This window comes from Hipposideros armiger, unplaced genomic scaffold, assembly GCF_001890085.2.
Source record: "Hipposideros armiger isolate ML-2016 unplaced genomic scaffold, ASM189008v1 scaffold_6, whole genome shotgun sequence".
Lineage (NCBI taxonomy): Eukaryota > Metazoa > Chordata > Mammalia > Chiroptera > Hipposideridae > Hipposideros > Hipposideros armiger.
The window spans coordinates 7,678,501-7,694,216 of record NW_017731356.1 but is presented as its reverse complement, the minus strand read 5'-3'; the positions used below and the strand labels follow the sequence as shown (position 1 = coordinate 7,694,216).

The 15,716-nt window shown below is 51.2% G+C and overlaps 1 protein-coding gene across 5 annotated transcripts in view; it reads left to right on the top strand.

Annotated features, from left to right (window-relative positions):
- SEC16B (SEC16 homolog B, endoplasmic reticulum export factor) overlaps positions 1–15,133 on the top strand; it is an 82,680-nt gene extending 67,547 nt beyond the window's left edge. For 3 of the 5 annotated variants that reach the window (XM_019646405.1, XM_019646417.1, XM_019646400.1), the window contains 13 exons: positions 578–689; positions 2,335–2,440; positions 4,113–4,253; positions 5,448–5,561; positions 6,421–6,493; positions 7,795–8,100; positions 8,975–9,042; positions 11,786–11,911; positions 12,082–12,177; positions 12,550–12,658; positions 12,793–12,872; positions 13,842–13,940; positions 14,580–15,133. In XM_019646405.1, the coding sequence (XP_019501950.1) occupies positions 578–689; positions 2,335–2,440; positions 4,113–4,253; positions 5,448–5,561; positions 6,421–6,493; positions 7,795–8,100; positions 8,975–9,042; positions 11,786–11,911; positions 12,082–12,177; positions 12,550–12,658; positions 12,793–12,872; positions 13,842–13,940; positions 14,580–14,648 (1,499 nt within the window). In that variant the 3' untranslated portion in view covers positions 14,649–15,133. The remainder of the gene's footprint in view (positions 1–577; positions 690–2,334; positions 2,441–4,112; positions 4,254–5,447; positions 5,562–6,420; positions 6,494–7,794; positions 8,101–8,974; positions 9,043–11,785; positions 11,912–12,081; positions 12,178–12,549; positions 12,659–12,792; positions 12,873–13,841; positions 13,941–14,579) is intronic. The other 2 variants (XM_019646425.1, XM_019646410.1) reach the window with 1 other exon arrangement.
- Positions 15,134–15,716: the final 583 nt, after the last annotated feature.

Here is a 15,716-nt window from a genome sequence, read left to right as displayed (position 1 = left end):
GCGGCCCTTCGTGGGCGCCAAGCGCTGTGCTAGGTACTTTGCCCACTTGAATTAACTCAATTTTGAGGTAATGGAAACGCATATAGGAGAACATTTTAAAGCTGGGAACAATTTGGTAATTAATGTGATTTTTATGAGCACGGAGGAAAGCCTTCGAGTCGTTGATTTTAGCAGGGGAAGCATTTGTGCCCCAAGAAGCCTAGTTTAAAAACTGCTTCTTCCAATGGCCCACATCTTTGCTCAGGTGTAGTCGTCTCTAATCGCTTCTCACCCTCAGAAAGGACCAAAATGCTTAGAAAATCCCTCATCAAAGGTCCTTCAGGGGGAACGTGAAATAGTTCCCTTTTGTGGCTGAAGAGAATTGAAATGTGATGTCCGAGGCCAAGAAACGTGGAGAGGGAGTGAGTGGGGGTTTGGGTCTGTGACATGGCGATGAGGAGTTCATCCCTTTATTCCCCTGAGGCGTCTCCCCTCTGACCTCTGAGCCCACCCTTCCATCTCTCTCCCGTCCCACCCATATGACGGGTCCCCACGTGGGCGTGTTCCATGATGGGGGCTTCTGCTCCTCCCCCTGCAGCTGGGAAGGGGCTGGTGGAGGCAGCTCACTTCTGCTACCTCATGGCTCACGTGCCCTTCGGCCACTACACTGCGAAGACAGACCATCTGGTCCTGCTGGGCAGTAGCCACAGGTATGCGATCTTCTGGGAGAAAGGGAACGGGAAAGACGTTTTTCCAGGGGATTGCTTTTAGCGCTTGCTGGGTTTTCTGGCTCCCTTTCCCGTTTTCTCGTGTGAATTTCAGCTACTGCTGGTCCCCTCTTCTGGGGTGGTTTTCTGCAGGGGTCTCGGCAAGGAGATGTCCTGTGGGTGCCGCATCACACCACCAGGGGGCTTTTGGTGGGAGCTGGTGCCTTTGGGTTGTAGTGTGCACCTCTGGCCACACGGTGGCGCCCTGGCTCCACGACCAGGGACTGTCTCTTACAAAATGTGAGCGTGAGCGTGGTGGCTTGTGGCTGTTAGACAGCCCAGGGCCAATCTGGAGAGTGGAGAAAGTGTGTTTAGCTCGTGCACCTCTACACTGAGTTGGTGCGCAAGTTACTGGAAGTCTCACCTTTCACTTATTCTCTGTTGACTGTAACATTAGGCTTTTCACGCAGGGGGACTTGAATAACCCCCTAGACAATGAGTAAATGGACAAAAAGACCAGTTTGCTTCCTAGCCGACCTCCAGGTTCTTGAGCTTTCATTCCCCCCTCCCTATACTAGGTAAGATTTCCTAAGCTCTTCTGTTGTGCCAGTCATCTTATTTGCACTATTTCTTTTCATCGTTACAAACTTACCCTATGAAGAAAGTGTATTTTACCAATGTTCACTTTATAGAGGGAGGAAACCCAGGCTCAGAGAGGTTAGGTATCTTGTGGGGTCAAGTTGGACTCTGGAACCCAGACAGTCTGGCTGCAAAGCCCTTACTTTTAACTGCTGGACCACACTGGTTACCACTGTAGAAACACACCGTCTTGCTGCCTGTTCTTTCCAGGCCCTGGTCTCGGATAGCACACGGTTAGCTTGTCACATAAGCCCGTGTTTGCCAAATGTGACAATAAGAGTGTGTGGGTTCATGTGTCTCCCTGCTGTGTTTGTACTGTACAAGGACATCGCTGGAGATGCAGCCCTTACCAGGGGTAGTTTTGGCGACTGATTTCAAACACCACGGCAAGCTGGTGAGGGAGACATTTGTGGCATGTGGGGACTCTGATGGTCCCTGAGATCATATTCACCCAGTCTGCTTCCTCGCTGGCTGAATAAACATCCAGCATAGGGAGTATGGGGCTCAGCCGTCTTCCGGGTTCTCTGCCATGCCCTCTTTGTTCAGTGCGCCAGGCGGGTCACGTGGCTTCCTCTTGCACGTTCTTTTTGCTCAGGCTGGGCGTGGCCCGACACAGGTCACCTTCTAGGCTTTCCGGGCGCTCAGGTTAGCTCTCAGCGTGATTCAGAGGAGGACCCAGTGCTCCCCCAACCTGGGAGGGAGAGCAGCTTGCCTTAAGTGACCCTCCAGCCAAGGAGGCAGAGGACCCCTCTCCCGCCGGTCTGCCTCCCCGGCCCCCATTCCACCAGCCCTCTGGTGCAGGGTTCTGTTTCGTCCCTTCCCCTGCCTCCAGAAGATGGGGCTAGAGGAGGCACAGCATTGACTCTGGAGGCCCAGGGCTCAGCCCAGGACAGAAACTGCGCTGAGAATGAGTACAGCCAGTGTTGGGCTCTCTACTAGGATTTAAACCCCCCACCCACCCACCACCACCCTCACCTCAATTTCTTTTATTGCTATTCCCTGGTTTTAGTCAAGAGTTTTTGAAATTTGCAACAACTGAGGCGATCCAGAGGACGGAAATCTTCGAGTACTGTCAGATGCTGGGCCGCCCCAAATCTTTCATCCCTTCTTTCCAGGTAACTGAACCCACGGCCGGGCCAGCACCTGAGCTGTTTTCCCCGCCGGTGGTGGGCTGCAAGATTCTCAGCTCTGCTCTTTGGCACATAGTAGCCTGGCTCAGTCATCTACAAACTTTTCCTCATTAGCTTGAGCGCCAGAAGCATGAGGATGTCTTTCTAGGTCCCCTAAAGGCCTGCATTTTAAGAGATGAAAGCAAAACGCTGCAGTGGCCTCCCTGCTGGAGGCTCTCACCTCACTCCTGACATAAAACTCCCACCTGGGGTCCTGGGCAGCCCTTCTCTCTCCACACAGCTCTCCCTTCGCCTCCGCCACCCTGCAGGGAGTGGGCAGGAGGCCCCCCCCCCAAGCCAGTCCCAGCCTGGGAGGCTGCTGACCCTGCCCCCTCTCCTTCCCACCCACTTCTCAGGCTCCTAACTCTGGGTGGTCGGCTGGCTTTGTCATCCTTCTTTCTCCTCCCCCAGGGCCCCAGCTGTGCGGTGGCGTCCCCACTGCCCCTTCTGACCTCTCTTCTCAGTTTCTCCCCTTGATGCCTTGTTGTCACTTTCAATTCATAAAGACTCCCTCAGTGCCTGTACTGAGAGTGACACAGCGGCAGCAACACACACACACACACACACACACACACATGCGCGCGCGCGCCTCAACACAGAACACGAAACCAACAAAACCTCAAAAATGAACGAATTACTATACACAGAAATACGACCCTGTTACTATCTTTATTAAGAATTTTACCAAAGACCCGCTCACCTTCTCCAGCAAACCCTTGCCTCGCCAGCCCCCTTGGGTGCAGGCCTTCAGTCTCTCTTTCTTTCCCTTCTTTAGTCACCCCACTTTTCAGTTACCCCGGCTGGTGGCAATGAGATTAGCAAGTTTTAGCGCATCTGTTCCACGTGCCTGGCACTGGGCTGTGATGCTTCCTTCTAGTGTATTATTTCTAATCCTGTGAGGCAGGCATTATCCCCGCTCCTTCACAAAAGAGGAAACTGAGGTGCAGAGCTTTCGGCTCACATCGCTTGCACTCTATTTCTTCCGTGTACTTTACGTGGATTATCTCATTGAATCTTCAGGACAACCAAGGGGTGATAGTATTATTGTCCCCGTATTGCAGTGAGGAAACTGAGGCACAGGGGTGTGGTCCCTAGCTGGTGTTCCACACCCAGCGTGGAGCTGGGGTCTGAACTTGGGTCTGTCTGACTGCCAAGTCCACGTGCTCCATCCCATCTGTCAGAAGTGCTTCTGTGAATGCTTACCCAGATTTGTCTGTGCTCTCCCCTGGGCTTTAAGCCCCTGCACCAGAGTGATTCTTTTTTATGTGTCCCCTTGGTGCCTGGTTCTGTGCTCCATGTACAGCAGGCTTTCCAGAGGTGTGCGCTGTCTGGAAAGAAGTAAATAGTCTGGTTCATTTCCATGGGGACCAGGGCCTGGGGAGAGTGAGTGGATGCGACTTCCGTCCCTTTCTGGATTGTGCAGGAAGTGCAAGGCTGGGTTTGGAATTGTGCCCACACCCAGACAGAATGCCCCAAATGGCACAAGGCCCTTTTGCTATTGAGCTGCCAGCGCCAGAGGAAGCTGACCGTCAGTTGATTTCCAAGAAGTCTCATCTACTTCTCTCTCTTTCTATCCCTGCCTGGATGGACTCGTCACTGGCCCTGTTCCCCTTCACAGGTGTATAAGCTGCTGTATGCTTCCCGTCTGGCAGATTACGGCCTTGCGTCCCAGGCCTTGCATTACTGCGAAGCCATTGGCACGGCCCTGCATAGCCAGGAGGAGAGCATTCACCCGGTGCTATTGGTGGAACTCATCAAGGTGAGCGTCTCAAAGCATTCTCTGCAACTGTTTTATCTTCAGCGTTCAGAGAAAGCAGCTTAGCCTCCACATTTCATCGTCTTTGAACATGCTGTAGAATAGGAGCCCATGGCTGTCTTTGACCATGGGTGCATGCCCAGATGTGATAAGCCGAGGCCTGACACTGCACAAAGAAGGGTGCTGTTGGCGGAGGGCAGTGGGATTGGGGGGCTGGGAGCCAGGGGTGTGCTCTGCAAGACATTCGTTCTTGCATCAGCCTTTTCGGGTGATGCAGAAAAAGTGCAATGTGAAAGTGAGCCATTCTAATGATAAAAGCCAGGCTTAGCAAATATATTTCAGTGATTACAACAGGAAGTGCTCCTTATGAAAATGCTTTGAAATGCATGGAGTACTTTATCACATGTGGGATACATTTCAACAACCAAACAGCAACTTTTAGTTCCTGGGGAAGAAAACAATTCGGCAAATAGTTGTTTGAATTAATTGAAGAAAATGTACATTAGCTGGAGGAGAGGTCGGAGGTGGGTCGGAGGTGGGGGTTGGGGGTGGTGGCGAAAAAGCAGCCTGCCATCAATTTTTCCTTTCCTGTAGAGAAGGCCCAAGCATGGGTTTCTGTGACCAATCAAGTCTGTCTTGCTGAGCCCCCTACCCTGAGATTTCTGCCAATAGGATGATGGTGGGTAGTGAGCTCAGGGCCCCAGAATAGAGGAGTTGGGAAAGTTTGGGAATTAATAATGGAGTAGAGCCTTGCAATGCAAAGTAGTTGCTGGACCAGTAGCATGGACATCACCTGGGAGCTTGTTAGGAATGTAGAATCTCAGGCCCCACCCAGATTTCAGAATTAGCATTTTCACAAGGTCTCAAGTGGTCCTATGAGCACCCAAGTTTGAGAAGCGCTGCTAGACAGCAGATAGCTTTGCAGGGACATCAAGCCAGGTAACCGCTTCTCCTCATATTCCACGTAGCCTCTAACACCAAGATGGGTTAATTGCCTATTTATTGCAATGTTGGGACGATATCTGCTGCATTTGCTCTCTCTCAATTATCCTCTGTAATCTAATACACAAGTGCATTAAGGCTCTGTTTCTTCTTTCCCTTTATTGCCTCTTTCCCTGTTTTCTTGCCATGTCTCTTCTCTCCCTCCTGTGCCCTCTCTTCCTTTCTGCTCCTGACCCATCTGGAATCCTGGAACAGCTAGCAGAGAAGCTGAAGCTGTCTGATCCTCTGGTGTTAGAGAGACGCCGTGGAGACAGGGACTCGGAGCCAGACTGGCTCGTGGGCCTGCGGAGGCGGCACAAGGAGCTGGAGGTGAGTGGGGTTGGAGCAGGGCCAGTGGGTGGACCCTTTGTTTGGCTCTTAGTTCCCCTAGACACAGAGGAGGCAGGCACTGACCTCGGCAAACCCCTGACCCCATGGAGGGCCGTGGGGCCCCCCATCACCCACGAGGCCCAGCCTGGCCACGCTCAGCTTCCCGAAGGCTTGCTGCCTCTCTCCTGGGCGGAAACGTTTTGCTGGGTTCACTTGTGAGACAGTGGGGCCCTTTTCAAAAACCACCCTTGCCACCCTTCTCTGCGGTCCCAGAAAATACGTTTCAAGACCATCAAAGCTTCCATTTCTCTCTTTGGAACAATGGATCACCGTGGGCCCGTGTCACTTTCATGTAATGTAGGGCAATTGCTTCAAAGACTTCCGGGCCTTTCCTTTTTGTTCTGACAATTGCAAAAGCTGCTGGTTGTAATTGTAATGGTAATTGGAACAGGGCTTCCTTCATTTTCTTTCTCCCACTCTGTCTGAGAAAGGACAGGGCGGGTTTTTTTAAGGCATGCAGGGCCCTTAGCCCCTCCATATGCTCTACACTCTGGGGCGCTGAGTTCCTTCCACTTGCCCCTTCCTTAGGGAGACACGGACGGCCCTGGCCTCCTGGTCCCCGCCTGCTCTGAGAAGGGCTGGGAGCCCCAAAGGGCCGCGGCTGCACCCCCACTGGACGGACCCTCCCCACCAGCCCCAAGCACTCGGCCGAGATTCCCTAACCTTGGCACTCCCTCTGCAGTTTCATTACTTAATTTTTAAACCACTCTTCCCTGTTCTTTGTGTGTGTGTGTGTGTGTGTGTGTGTGTGTGTGTGTGTGTGTGTGTTGCTTAAAGGATTTTACTTTATTTTAAATAGCCAAAGGTAGCAGGAGATGCTGGGGAGCCCCATTCTGCTCGCTCAGATATTTCGGGAGTCAGAGGAACAACAGGTACCCAAATTGATGAGCTCAATGTGTAAGTAGCTGACTCCTGGGATAACGTAACTTGAAACGTATTTGCCCTTCCCTTCCTGGAATGCCTTCCTTGCCTGTGTCGGTCTGACCCATCAGCCCAGTCACCTTCTCCATGTAGCTCCCACGGCCATGGGCATCCTGACATTTCCAAATCCCCCCATTAGTAGAGTTGCTGCTTCACGTTCAGGTTTTCAGACTTGTTGCACGGTGGGCATTGTTATCTAATAATTTCACCGGTGCTACTGCCGGCTCCCCAGCTGAATCCATTGTCCAGAGACTGTGGATTCTCTGTCTGTATTTCACTTTAGTGTTGGGAGCACAGGGCGCTCTTAAGGCTTGTGGCCTGTCAGTTGCCACATCCATGGGAATGAAATATGTTTCAAAGTGTCTCAGCACATCCCTCCTTTCCCCTCAGGGTGCCTCTCTGAGTGCTGGGTCAGCGGACATTGTTGCCCCCAATTAATTCTGTGCCCTTTCCCCAAATGCCACCCCATTGTGGAGTCAGAGCAGGGCCTCATCTCTGGACTCCCGGCCATTTCCCAGCCCTTCGCTCTTCCTTCAGGGATGAGGGAGAGGAAGGCAGGAAGGGCACGCCTTGGTTTCTGGTTCTTGGCCATGCGGCTGGGTCATAGAATCTGTAACTGAAGGGCAAGCTGGCGTCTCTGCATGTCCGCTTCCGCTAGGAAGCAGCTGGGTCTCCTGTCACCCAACCGAGCAGGTGGGTCACCCGCCCACGCCAGTCCTGTGACCTTGGGTCAGTCATTGTACATGTCCACACCTCAGTCCGTCTCATCAGCAGAATGGCAGAGCTGGAGTGAATACCACCAAGGGCCCTTCCGGGGCCAATGACCCAATGCGTTAAAAGCAAAGCCGTTATTTCTGTGGTCTGATTGGCATTTTAACTGGAAACGTTCTAAGTTTTCAAACACCCAAGCCCATTAGGAAACCCTTGAAGGAGAAGGTTTATCCAGAAATAAAAAAGTGCGGTGTTACAGGAGATGGTAACTTCTGCCCTCCCAGCCCACTGGTTTAAGGCTCCGAGGTCACACAAGGTAGTGAGGGCACTACTGTTGTAAACTCTAAGTCATAAGCTGTGAGTGGTGTCGCAGTCACTGCTGTGTGGTACATGCCATCATATTCATGGCAGCCACATCGAGGGGCCTGTCCTTGTCACTGCTTTCCAAAGAGGACACGGGCAGGAATGTTCCTGGTGTGATTTCGTCCACGTAAATGCCACAATTTGGGCCTCACTTCTTTTTCTTTGCCCGTGTCCTTAGAAAACACTTTCTACCAGGATCTTTCGGGACATCAAGGTGACCCAGAAGCCACTGAAGACCGCCCAGCCCTGTGGCCAACAGCGGAACAAACAGTCCCGGCCCAACCCAGCCTACAGCAACCCTTTCCCCTCCAGCCTGGCTCCTACCCAGCGGGAGGTGGTTTGGGGCAGACGGGGGTCTCGGTGCCTCTTTACTCGGTTCCCCAGATGCACCTGCCAGGGACCGGTGGCAGCATGGCAGTGACAGAAGCTCCGGCAGGAAGGGCCTGGGAGGAAACCCAGCAGATGCCCCCACTTCCGCCCCCTGGTAAGACCTGTGCTAGGCTGGAAGCCTGGGGCGAGGAGATCTGGAGGGGAGGAAGCGGATAAAGGGGCTCGGGGACCAGTGGGAGGAATGGGGGGTGGGAGCTGGTAGAGACCTGAATGGGGGGTGTACACATGACAGAGGGCCTACTGTGTTTCAGCCCCGGTGCTGGAACTGCATAATACATCCGAGGGAGATTGCTCTCCCCATTCCAGTTGGCCTCTCTGCTGGGACAAGCATAGCAAGGCCAATGGCAGCCTATCCTGCCCTCCCCTGGGATCACAGGTTCTAGCAGAGAGGCTGTTGGGTAGAGAAGGGAAGAAAGTGCCACCTGCACCTTGAGCTGCAGTGCAGGACAGGTCCCTCCTGAAGTCGTCCTGCACCTGAGAGCTCACTGCCAGCAGAGGCCTGTGCTTCTGTCCTGTCCCAAGTTCCTTAGGCCCGGCAGGCCTGGAACAGCAGGGGCTGAGGGTGGGTGAGCAGTGCGGAGTGACGCCAGGGAAACTGTGGGGACCAGACAGGGGGATTCACTCTTAGACCTTCTGAGATAAGGGCCTGTCCAAGGTGGGAGGCTCAAACCAAGGGGACGGCCGGGGAGGGTCCCTGGCATGCAATGCGGCCCTGATTTCCAGGGTCCCTAAGGCATGACCTTGGTGTTCAGGGTGGAGGTTGGGTGACCAGCGTGTCCTGGGGCAGCTGGAATCGAGAGGGCCATGCGAGTGGAATTCAGGTTCACTGTGACACACTTGGGGTTGTGGGCTCGGAGCTCCCCCCGCCGCTTTGCAATTGGAAAGCTGACTGTCCCATTCCCCTTCTTCAGGATGGATGGAAAAAGCACAACTGCAAGTCATGATTTTTGTTTGTTTTTGTGCCATAGCAGAGAACACAGTGTCCCAAGAAACCTTCCAGCATCCCAGTGGTCAAATGGCTGTTTCCAAACCTCAGGTGAGAGGACCACGCCTATGCTAAGCTTCAGGGTTTACCCCAACCCCCTGGTTTCTTAGCCACATGGAAACACCTTCCTAGGCCTTGCACCAGCTGTCTCTTCCACATGGCACCTTGTTCCTTCTTTTTTCCTTCTACACGAAATCCTGGGAGGCTAGAGGAGGCTGTGTTTCTGCTTATGTCCCCTTCCACCAACCTGTGTCCCCAGGGGACGTGGGTGTAGTTTTGGCTTCACAGATCTGCCCCCTCTGACACATTCGTCCTACTGTTGTACCCAACACGCAGGATGCCCTGCCCCATCGGGGAAGACCCTTGCTATTTATTTTCTTATTTTAATTTTTACCTTGTTTTACTTCCAAGAAAGGTCTACATCAGCTGTGTCTTCTTCTCAGACTGTAAGGTGTTGGGGGCAACCATGTCTAACTCATCATTCTATCTGTTGAATGAATTCTCCCTTCCCCTGACAATGGGCATTGCTGCTCCCCAATTTAAGATGTTCTTCAACTTTGTCTGGTTGGAGGGTGACATCATGTAACTTCCTCAAGCGGTAACTGGGCTACGGGCCTTACAGAACTTTGATGCTTTACTTTTCGTTTTCTGACGGAAAAAACCAGTACATTATGGTTATAGAAAACTTGAAAAGATAAGGAATCAAATATCACTCATAATCCCACGGTCAAATACTTTGGTGATTTCCTTCCAATATTTTTGTTTTACGTGTATGTATATACGAGTATATATATGTACATACATATACACATATGTGTTTTTAAATGGTTACAAACAAGCGCATGTGAAGCTTGGTTTCCTATTTGTTATTTAATACTATAAAATGAGGTTTTCCATGTCATTCGTAAATATGAATTTTAATATTGGTATGATAAAATCCATTGTACGGAAGCATCCTCATTCATTCATTCATTCACAAGTGGTAACTGAGTCCCCACAACGCCCACTGTTCCAGAGGCTGGGGATCCACAGGGAACCAGACAAAGCCTACCCCACTGGAGGTGACTGCAAATAAGCAACTGTACGCATGGGGGATCTTAATTTAGTTGGGGTGGCAGGGAAGGCGTCCCTCAGGAGGCCTTGAGCAAGGTCAGAATGGAGCATGTACCTGAGCCAGGTACAAATCTAGGGACCAGGTGTTCAAAGCACACGGAATAGCAGGAGCAAAGGCTCTGGAGTGGGACTGACTTGGTGCCATCAGGGAAGGGCTCGGGAATCACCGTATCGAGAAGGTGGGCGGCGGTGGGAGAGCGCTGAGCTGGGAGGCCGGAGAGGTGGAGACACAAGGTCACGTAGGCCCGTGAGGAGCGGCTTTTAGGTCGTCGTTTGTTTTGAGAGTGTTGCTTTTCTTTTCCTTTTCTTTCCTTCCTACTCTCTCTGTCTATTTCCCTTTTCCTTCTTCCCCCCTTGCCTGCCTTCCCTCCCTCCCTCCCTTCCTTCCTTCCTTCCTTCCTTCCTTCCTTCCTTCCTTCCTTCCTTCCTTCCTTCCTCTCACATATAAAACGCAGTGATGGGCATCCTAGTATGTAAGCCCTTGTCTATTTCCTGAATTATTCAATTAGGAGAAATCTCTAGAAGGAGAGCCAGAATCCTTGCTCTGCTATTTACTACCTGTGTGACCTTTAACAGGTGGCTCAACCTTTCTGTGCCTTAGTTTTCTCGTAGGTAGAATGGAATGATATCATAGCACCTACCTCACAGGACTGTTGTAAAGATTAAATGTTTTTGCAGTACATACACATATAAATCATTATGAAGTACTCCTGAAACAAGTACAATGTTGTATGTCAATTATACCTTAATAAAAAAAAGATTAAATGGATCGTTATATATAACACTTAGAACAGTGTCTGGCACATAGTAGATACTATACTCATTAGGATAAAATATAAAGCTTTTCTCATATTTTCTTGCCAAAGAAAGTTGTGCCAATTATGGGGTTGTTTTTTTTGACAGTGTAAAATGTAAGCATTAATACATGAGGACAAATATTGTGTGATTCCATTTATGCGAGACAAGAAGTAGAGGAGAGGTTACCAGCGGCTGGGGTGAGGGGAAATGGGGAGATAGGGTTTCACAGAGTTTCTACTGGGGAAGACAGAAAAGTTCTGGAAATGGGTAGTGGTGATGGTTGTACAACATGGTGAATATAGTAATGCCCCTGAATTGTACACTTAAAAATGGTTAGATTGGTAAACTTTGTGCTAAGTATATTTTCCTACACAAAAAAATGCGATATAAAGGGATGTGGGGTACCCCCCTCCCCCAGGTGCATTGTTCACAGTTGACCTTCAGGCAGTCTCCCAGGAAATGAGCTCTAGGAAGAGTGAGGTTCCGTGGTTGTTACATTTTCTGTGCTTTTGGGTTTGGAGGTCCCACGGGATGTTTCCTGTTCATCTTCATCTCCAGGGGTAGCATTCTATACCCCCTGCTCTGGCTTTGGTATAGATCAGGAAACCTGATGTTTCTGGGGAGACAGCACAGCAGCTGAACCCCCATAGTTTTAGGGATAATGCGAGAACTGGGGTTGGGCTCTGGCCTTGTCCTGAGACAATTGGTGGCAAATCATTTGTCATGGCCAAGCCCAACTTCCTCATCAGTAAAGTAGGGCCCTATAAGACAATCCCACAGATTTACTGAGCAGGTCCATGGACTCCGATGGAGTCCATGGAAATGTGCCTTCGTGACCCATCAAGAGCTATACAAATATTAGTTCTTTTTAAAAAATTTCCAGGTGCCTCCGATTCCCAGAGCACGAGCTATTTCTGAGGGTTCCACCATTTCAGCCAAGGAGGATGAGGAGGAGTCCTCTGATGAGGCAGATGAAAAATCTTCCCAAAACACTGCACAGAAAGAAAAGGTAGGAGTCGTGAGAGAATGCACAGGTGGAGGGACCGGGTCCCAGGGGGTGGAGCCGAGTGGGAATCTGGGCTCTGGTTGTGTCCCCTTCCCGTCTCACCACTGTCACATTGGAGTGGGCTGCTCTCACATTCAGCGGGAGAAGCCATCAAAATGCCCCTTGTCCTCCAGAGCTCAGGGTTTGGCTGGTTCAGCTGGTTTCGCTCAAAGCCCACCAACACGTCCCCCTCTGCAGATGAAGACTCCTCTGACAGCCAAGACTCTGAGGTAACTGGTGGGAGGGCAGGGAAGCTCCGTCTTCCGTGGGTCATTCAGGGGACGTTTCCGCAGCAGTGGGAGGGCTCAGAGCTGGCCCTGGACTCTACCCCAGTGCCGATGAAACGGAGGTTTGTGATGGGAGATTGTGTGAAATGAATTCGTCGTGTGAGGGGAAAGGCAGATGATGAAGGGCCTTGAGAATTAGGTTGAAGAACTTGAACTTTAGAGGGTCAGCGATAATTTGGATTTATTGAACGGAGGAGTGGCACGAAGGAGGTGGAGTTTGGGAGCAGAGGCCACCATGGTGGGCGCTGCAGGAACACAGCAGGTCGGCAAGGGCTTGTTAACCACCCGTGCTCCCTTTCTTTCTCCACCAAGCAGGAGACCCCCAGACAACCGTCTCCCCCTCAAGCTCACCCAGGCCTCTCACTGACATCTCTCCCAGAGCCTCCATCTCTGCCAGGCACCAGCACCTTCCCTATGGGCACAGGTATCGCCAGCTTCATGTCCTCTGGGCCATCGGTGGTCCTTTCTGTGCTCCTCGGGGTTTGAGGGGGTACCTCCTGGGAGTGTGGACCCCTCAGTCCTGAGCGGTGGAAACAGCTCTGACTCATTGCTTTCTAGGTGGGGTTCAAGTCTGGGGATCAGCGTCCGGTGGGGGAACAGCTGAAGGCACTGGGAGTGGAGGCTCATCTGGGCTGGAGGTCAGTAACTCATGGGCTGGAGCCTGGGGCACCACCAGGCACCTGTGTGTTAGGACTGAGCCTTCAGTGTGGGCTGGGGCTGCCACCCTGCGAGGGCCCGACTCATGGGGAAGGGGGGGAAGCTCCTCTAATAGTTTGCTTGGGCCGCCATAACACGGCGTCACAGACTGTGGGGTGTAAACAACAGTATGTTATTTCCTCACTGTTCTGGAGACTGGAAGTCTGAGATCCAGGTGTCGGCAGGGTTGGTTTCCCTTGAGGCCTCTGTCCTTGGCGTGTAGACGGCCATCTTCTCCCTGAGTCTTCACATGCCCTCTGTGTGCGCCTGTGTCCAAATTTCTTCTTACAAGGACACGAGTCACATTGGATTAGGACCCACCCTGATGACCTCATTTCGCCTTAATAACCTCTTTATAGCCCCTATCTCCAAATACATTCTGAGGTACTGGGGTTAGGATTTCGACATATGAAGTTTTGGGGGGACGTGATTTAGCCCATAACTGCTTTCTTAGGTGGAATCTCAGAACGGCCTCTTTCCGTGTCCCAGGAGGCACCAGAGTTCACCCGTGTCCTTGGCAAGGGCTGTATGTAATAAACTCTTGAATTGTTCACACCAGTATGGATTTCATGCTGATTGCCAGGAAAACATTTTCTTGTGGCCTGGTTAGAGCAGACTTGTAGTATTTTAGGCCTTTCAGAGAGTGTGATGTTACTTTTTATGATGCTATCGATATAAATTATTGGGGCTTTTTCGTCCCGCGCTCCAGCCACACCTGCATTGCCACCCTAGACCCAGGGATTGGCTGTGCCCACTTGAACCATGTTTGATTGCTTGAGATTCCCTGAGTTCTATCGAGAAGCCCTTCTCATCTGCATATCTTGACCAAAGCTGACTCTCAGGGGAGCCCATGATGTTCGGGAATCTGGGAAGCGGTGACTCATGGGATTTTCTGTTATTTTCCGTCACAGGGTGTTTCCTCTGAGGTCTACTTCAGCCCTGGTGCTCTGCTTCCCCCAACCCCCTTGAAAGGGGCTGTTCCTCTCTACAATCCATCTCAGGTCCCCCAGGTAAGGACGCCTTGAGGGACAGGGGTTAGCTCAGGTTTTGGATTAAGGAGACCTGGGTTTATAATCCTAGTTTACCACTTACCGTGCATGAGGTCTTGAGCAACGACTTAACCTCTCTAAGTCTCAGTGTTTGCGTCTGTAAAATGGGCTTAGTAGTAGCTACCTCACCAAGTAGTTGTGAGAATTAAATGGGAAGCATGTGTGTGAAGGGCCTGGCGCCCAGAAGCGGTTCAATCCATGTCACTATTACTATTGCTCTTGACTTTTCATAAGCCTCAAGACTCAAGGGACACAATTGTTGGCATCAGTGGTGTGCTTGCACTGTCACTCCATCCTGGACATGAGGGGATCGCTGCAAACTTCGCGAGATGCTAAACTCCCCGCTCCTTAGTGACCTGGGGCAGACCGATGGTTCTAATGCATCATTTGGCCTCCCCTCTTTATAAAACCGAATTTCTTTTGCCATATTTAACAGGTGAAGGTGGTGGGTGGAAGTGAATAGTTAGAATACCACCCTGGGAAGCCAAATGCAGCGGATGTGTTCTAGATTCTCAGGAAGCCTAGCTCAGTCCACCCAGCTGGCCCTGGGAGCTGTCATGCTCGGGGCTGTAATCCAGTGTGATGCTTGTGCTCTTGCAGCTCTCCATGGCTACCAGCCTGAACCGGCCAAATCGCCTAGCTCAGCGGCGCTACCCAACCCAGCCATGATGAGGACCACCCACCCCAGGCTGAGCTCAGGGAGCACAACCTCTACGTTGTTCTCCTTTCCTAACCTCCCTGACCCTCTGCCATGTTGGGTCCCCCAAGAGGGTTGTGCTGACCTACTGCCTACAGTGGGCATGGAGAAGGCAACGGGACAGGGCCTCCCAGGACACGGCTCAGTCCAGTCTCTTCAAATTAGCTTCACTCGATGGAAACTACTTACCCGATGGAAAAGCTGGGTATAAAAGCCGACTGGAGGTGAGCAGAATGCCGTGGTGGCAGCACGTCGGATGATGGCTTCAGATTCTCAGGAAAGTTAGGGTCTCAGAATGCTACCGCTGGAATCAACCATGACACCATGGGGCTCTGCAGAAATTATTGGGGCGGGGGCAGGGCCGGGGGTGGGCAGTCCTGGACTAATTTGACTCCTTCCTCAGTCTTCGTTGCAGACCAACTCACAGCTCTAGTTAGTAAAAGTTTTTATACTAAAACTTGATTATTGCATCGTGTCATAATTCCCTCTTCAGTAACGTTTCAGCAATTTCCCTCTTGGTCCTACTTTTGTGCACATTTGTGTGTGTGTGTGTGTGTGGTTCAGATTAATTATATTTCTCTCACTTTCTTAGCTGGTCCTATTTTTTTTTTCACATTCTGGCATCTGGCTATCAAGTTAGATTGCTGTAGGCATCGTATTGTCATGGNATATATATATATATATATATATAGTGGTTTTTTGGTAGGAAGGGGAAGTTTGTTCCGTGAAAATCCCGAAATCTGAAACCATTGCTTTAACTCATTTCTTTCTTTTTGGAAAGAAAAAAAAAATTTCACTGAAGTCACCTGTTGGCCTTCATTGAAACCCTGAGCTACCTAAAAGAATTAGCTCGTTTCAGCGAGTAAGATGCCTCCAGACCTATGAGCGCTTCTCTGTCTGTCTCTCTGGAGCAGGACCCGGGCTGGGTCCCGTCGCCTTGTAGTCGGCTATGCTATCACTAGGCAACGGGAATTTCTTAAGTCCGGGTCAGTCAGTAACAGGAGCGCGGGGCCTGACTGGCGGATGTCTAATGCGCCCTC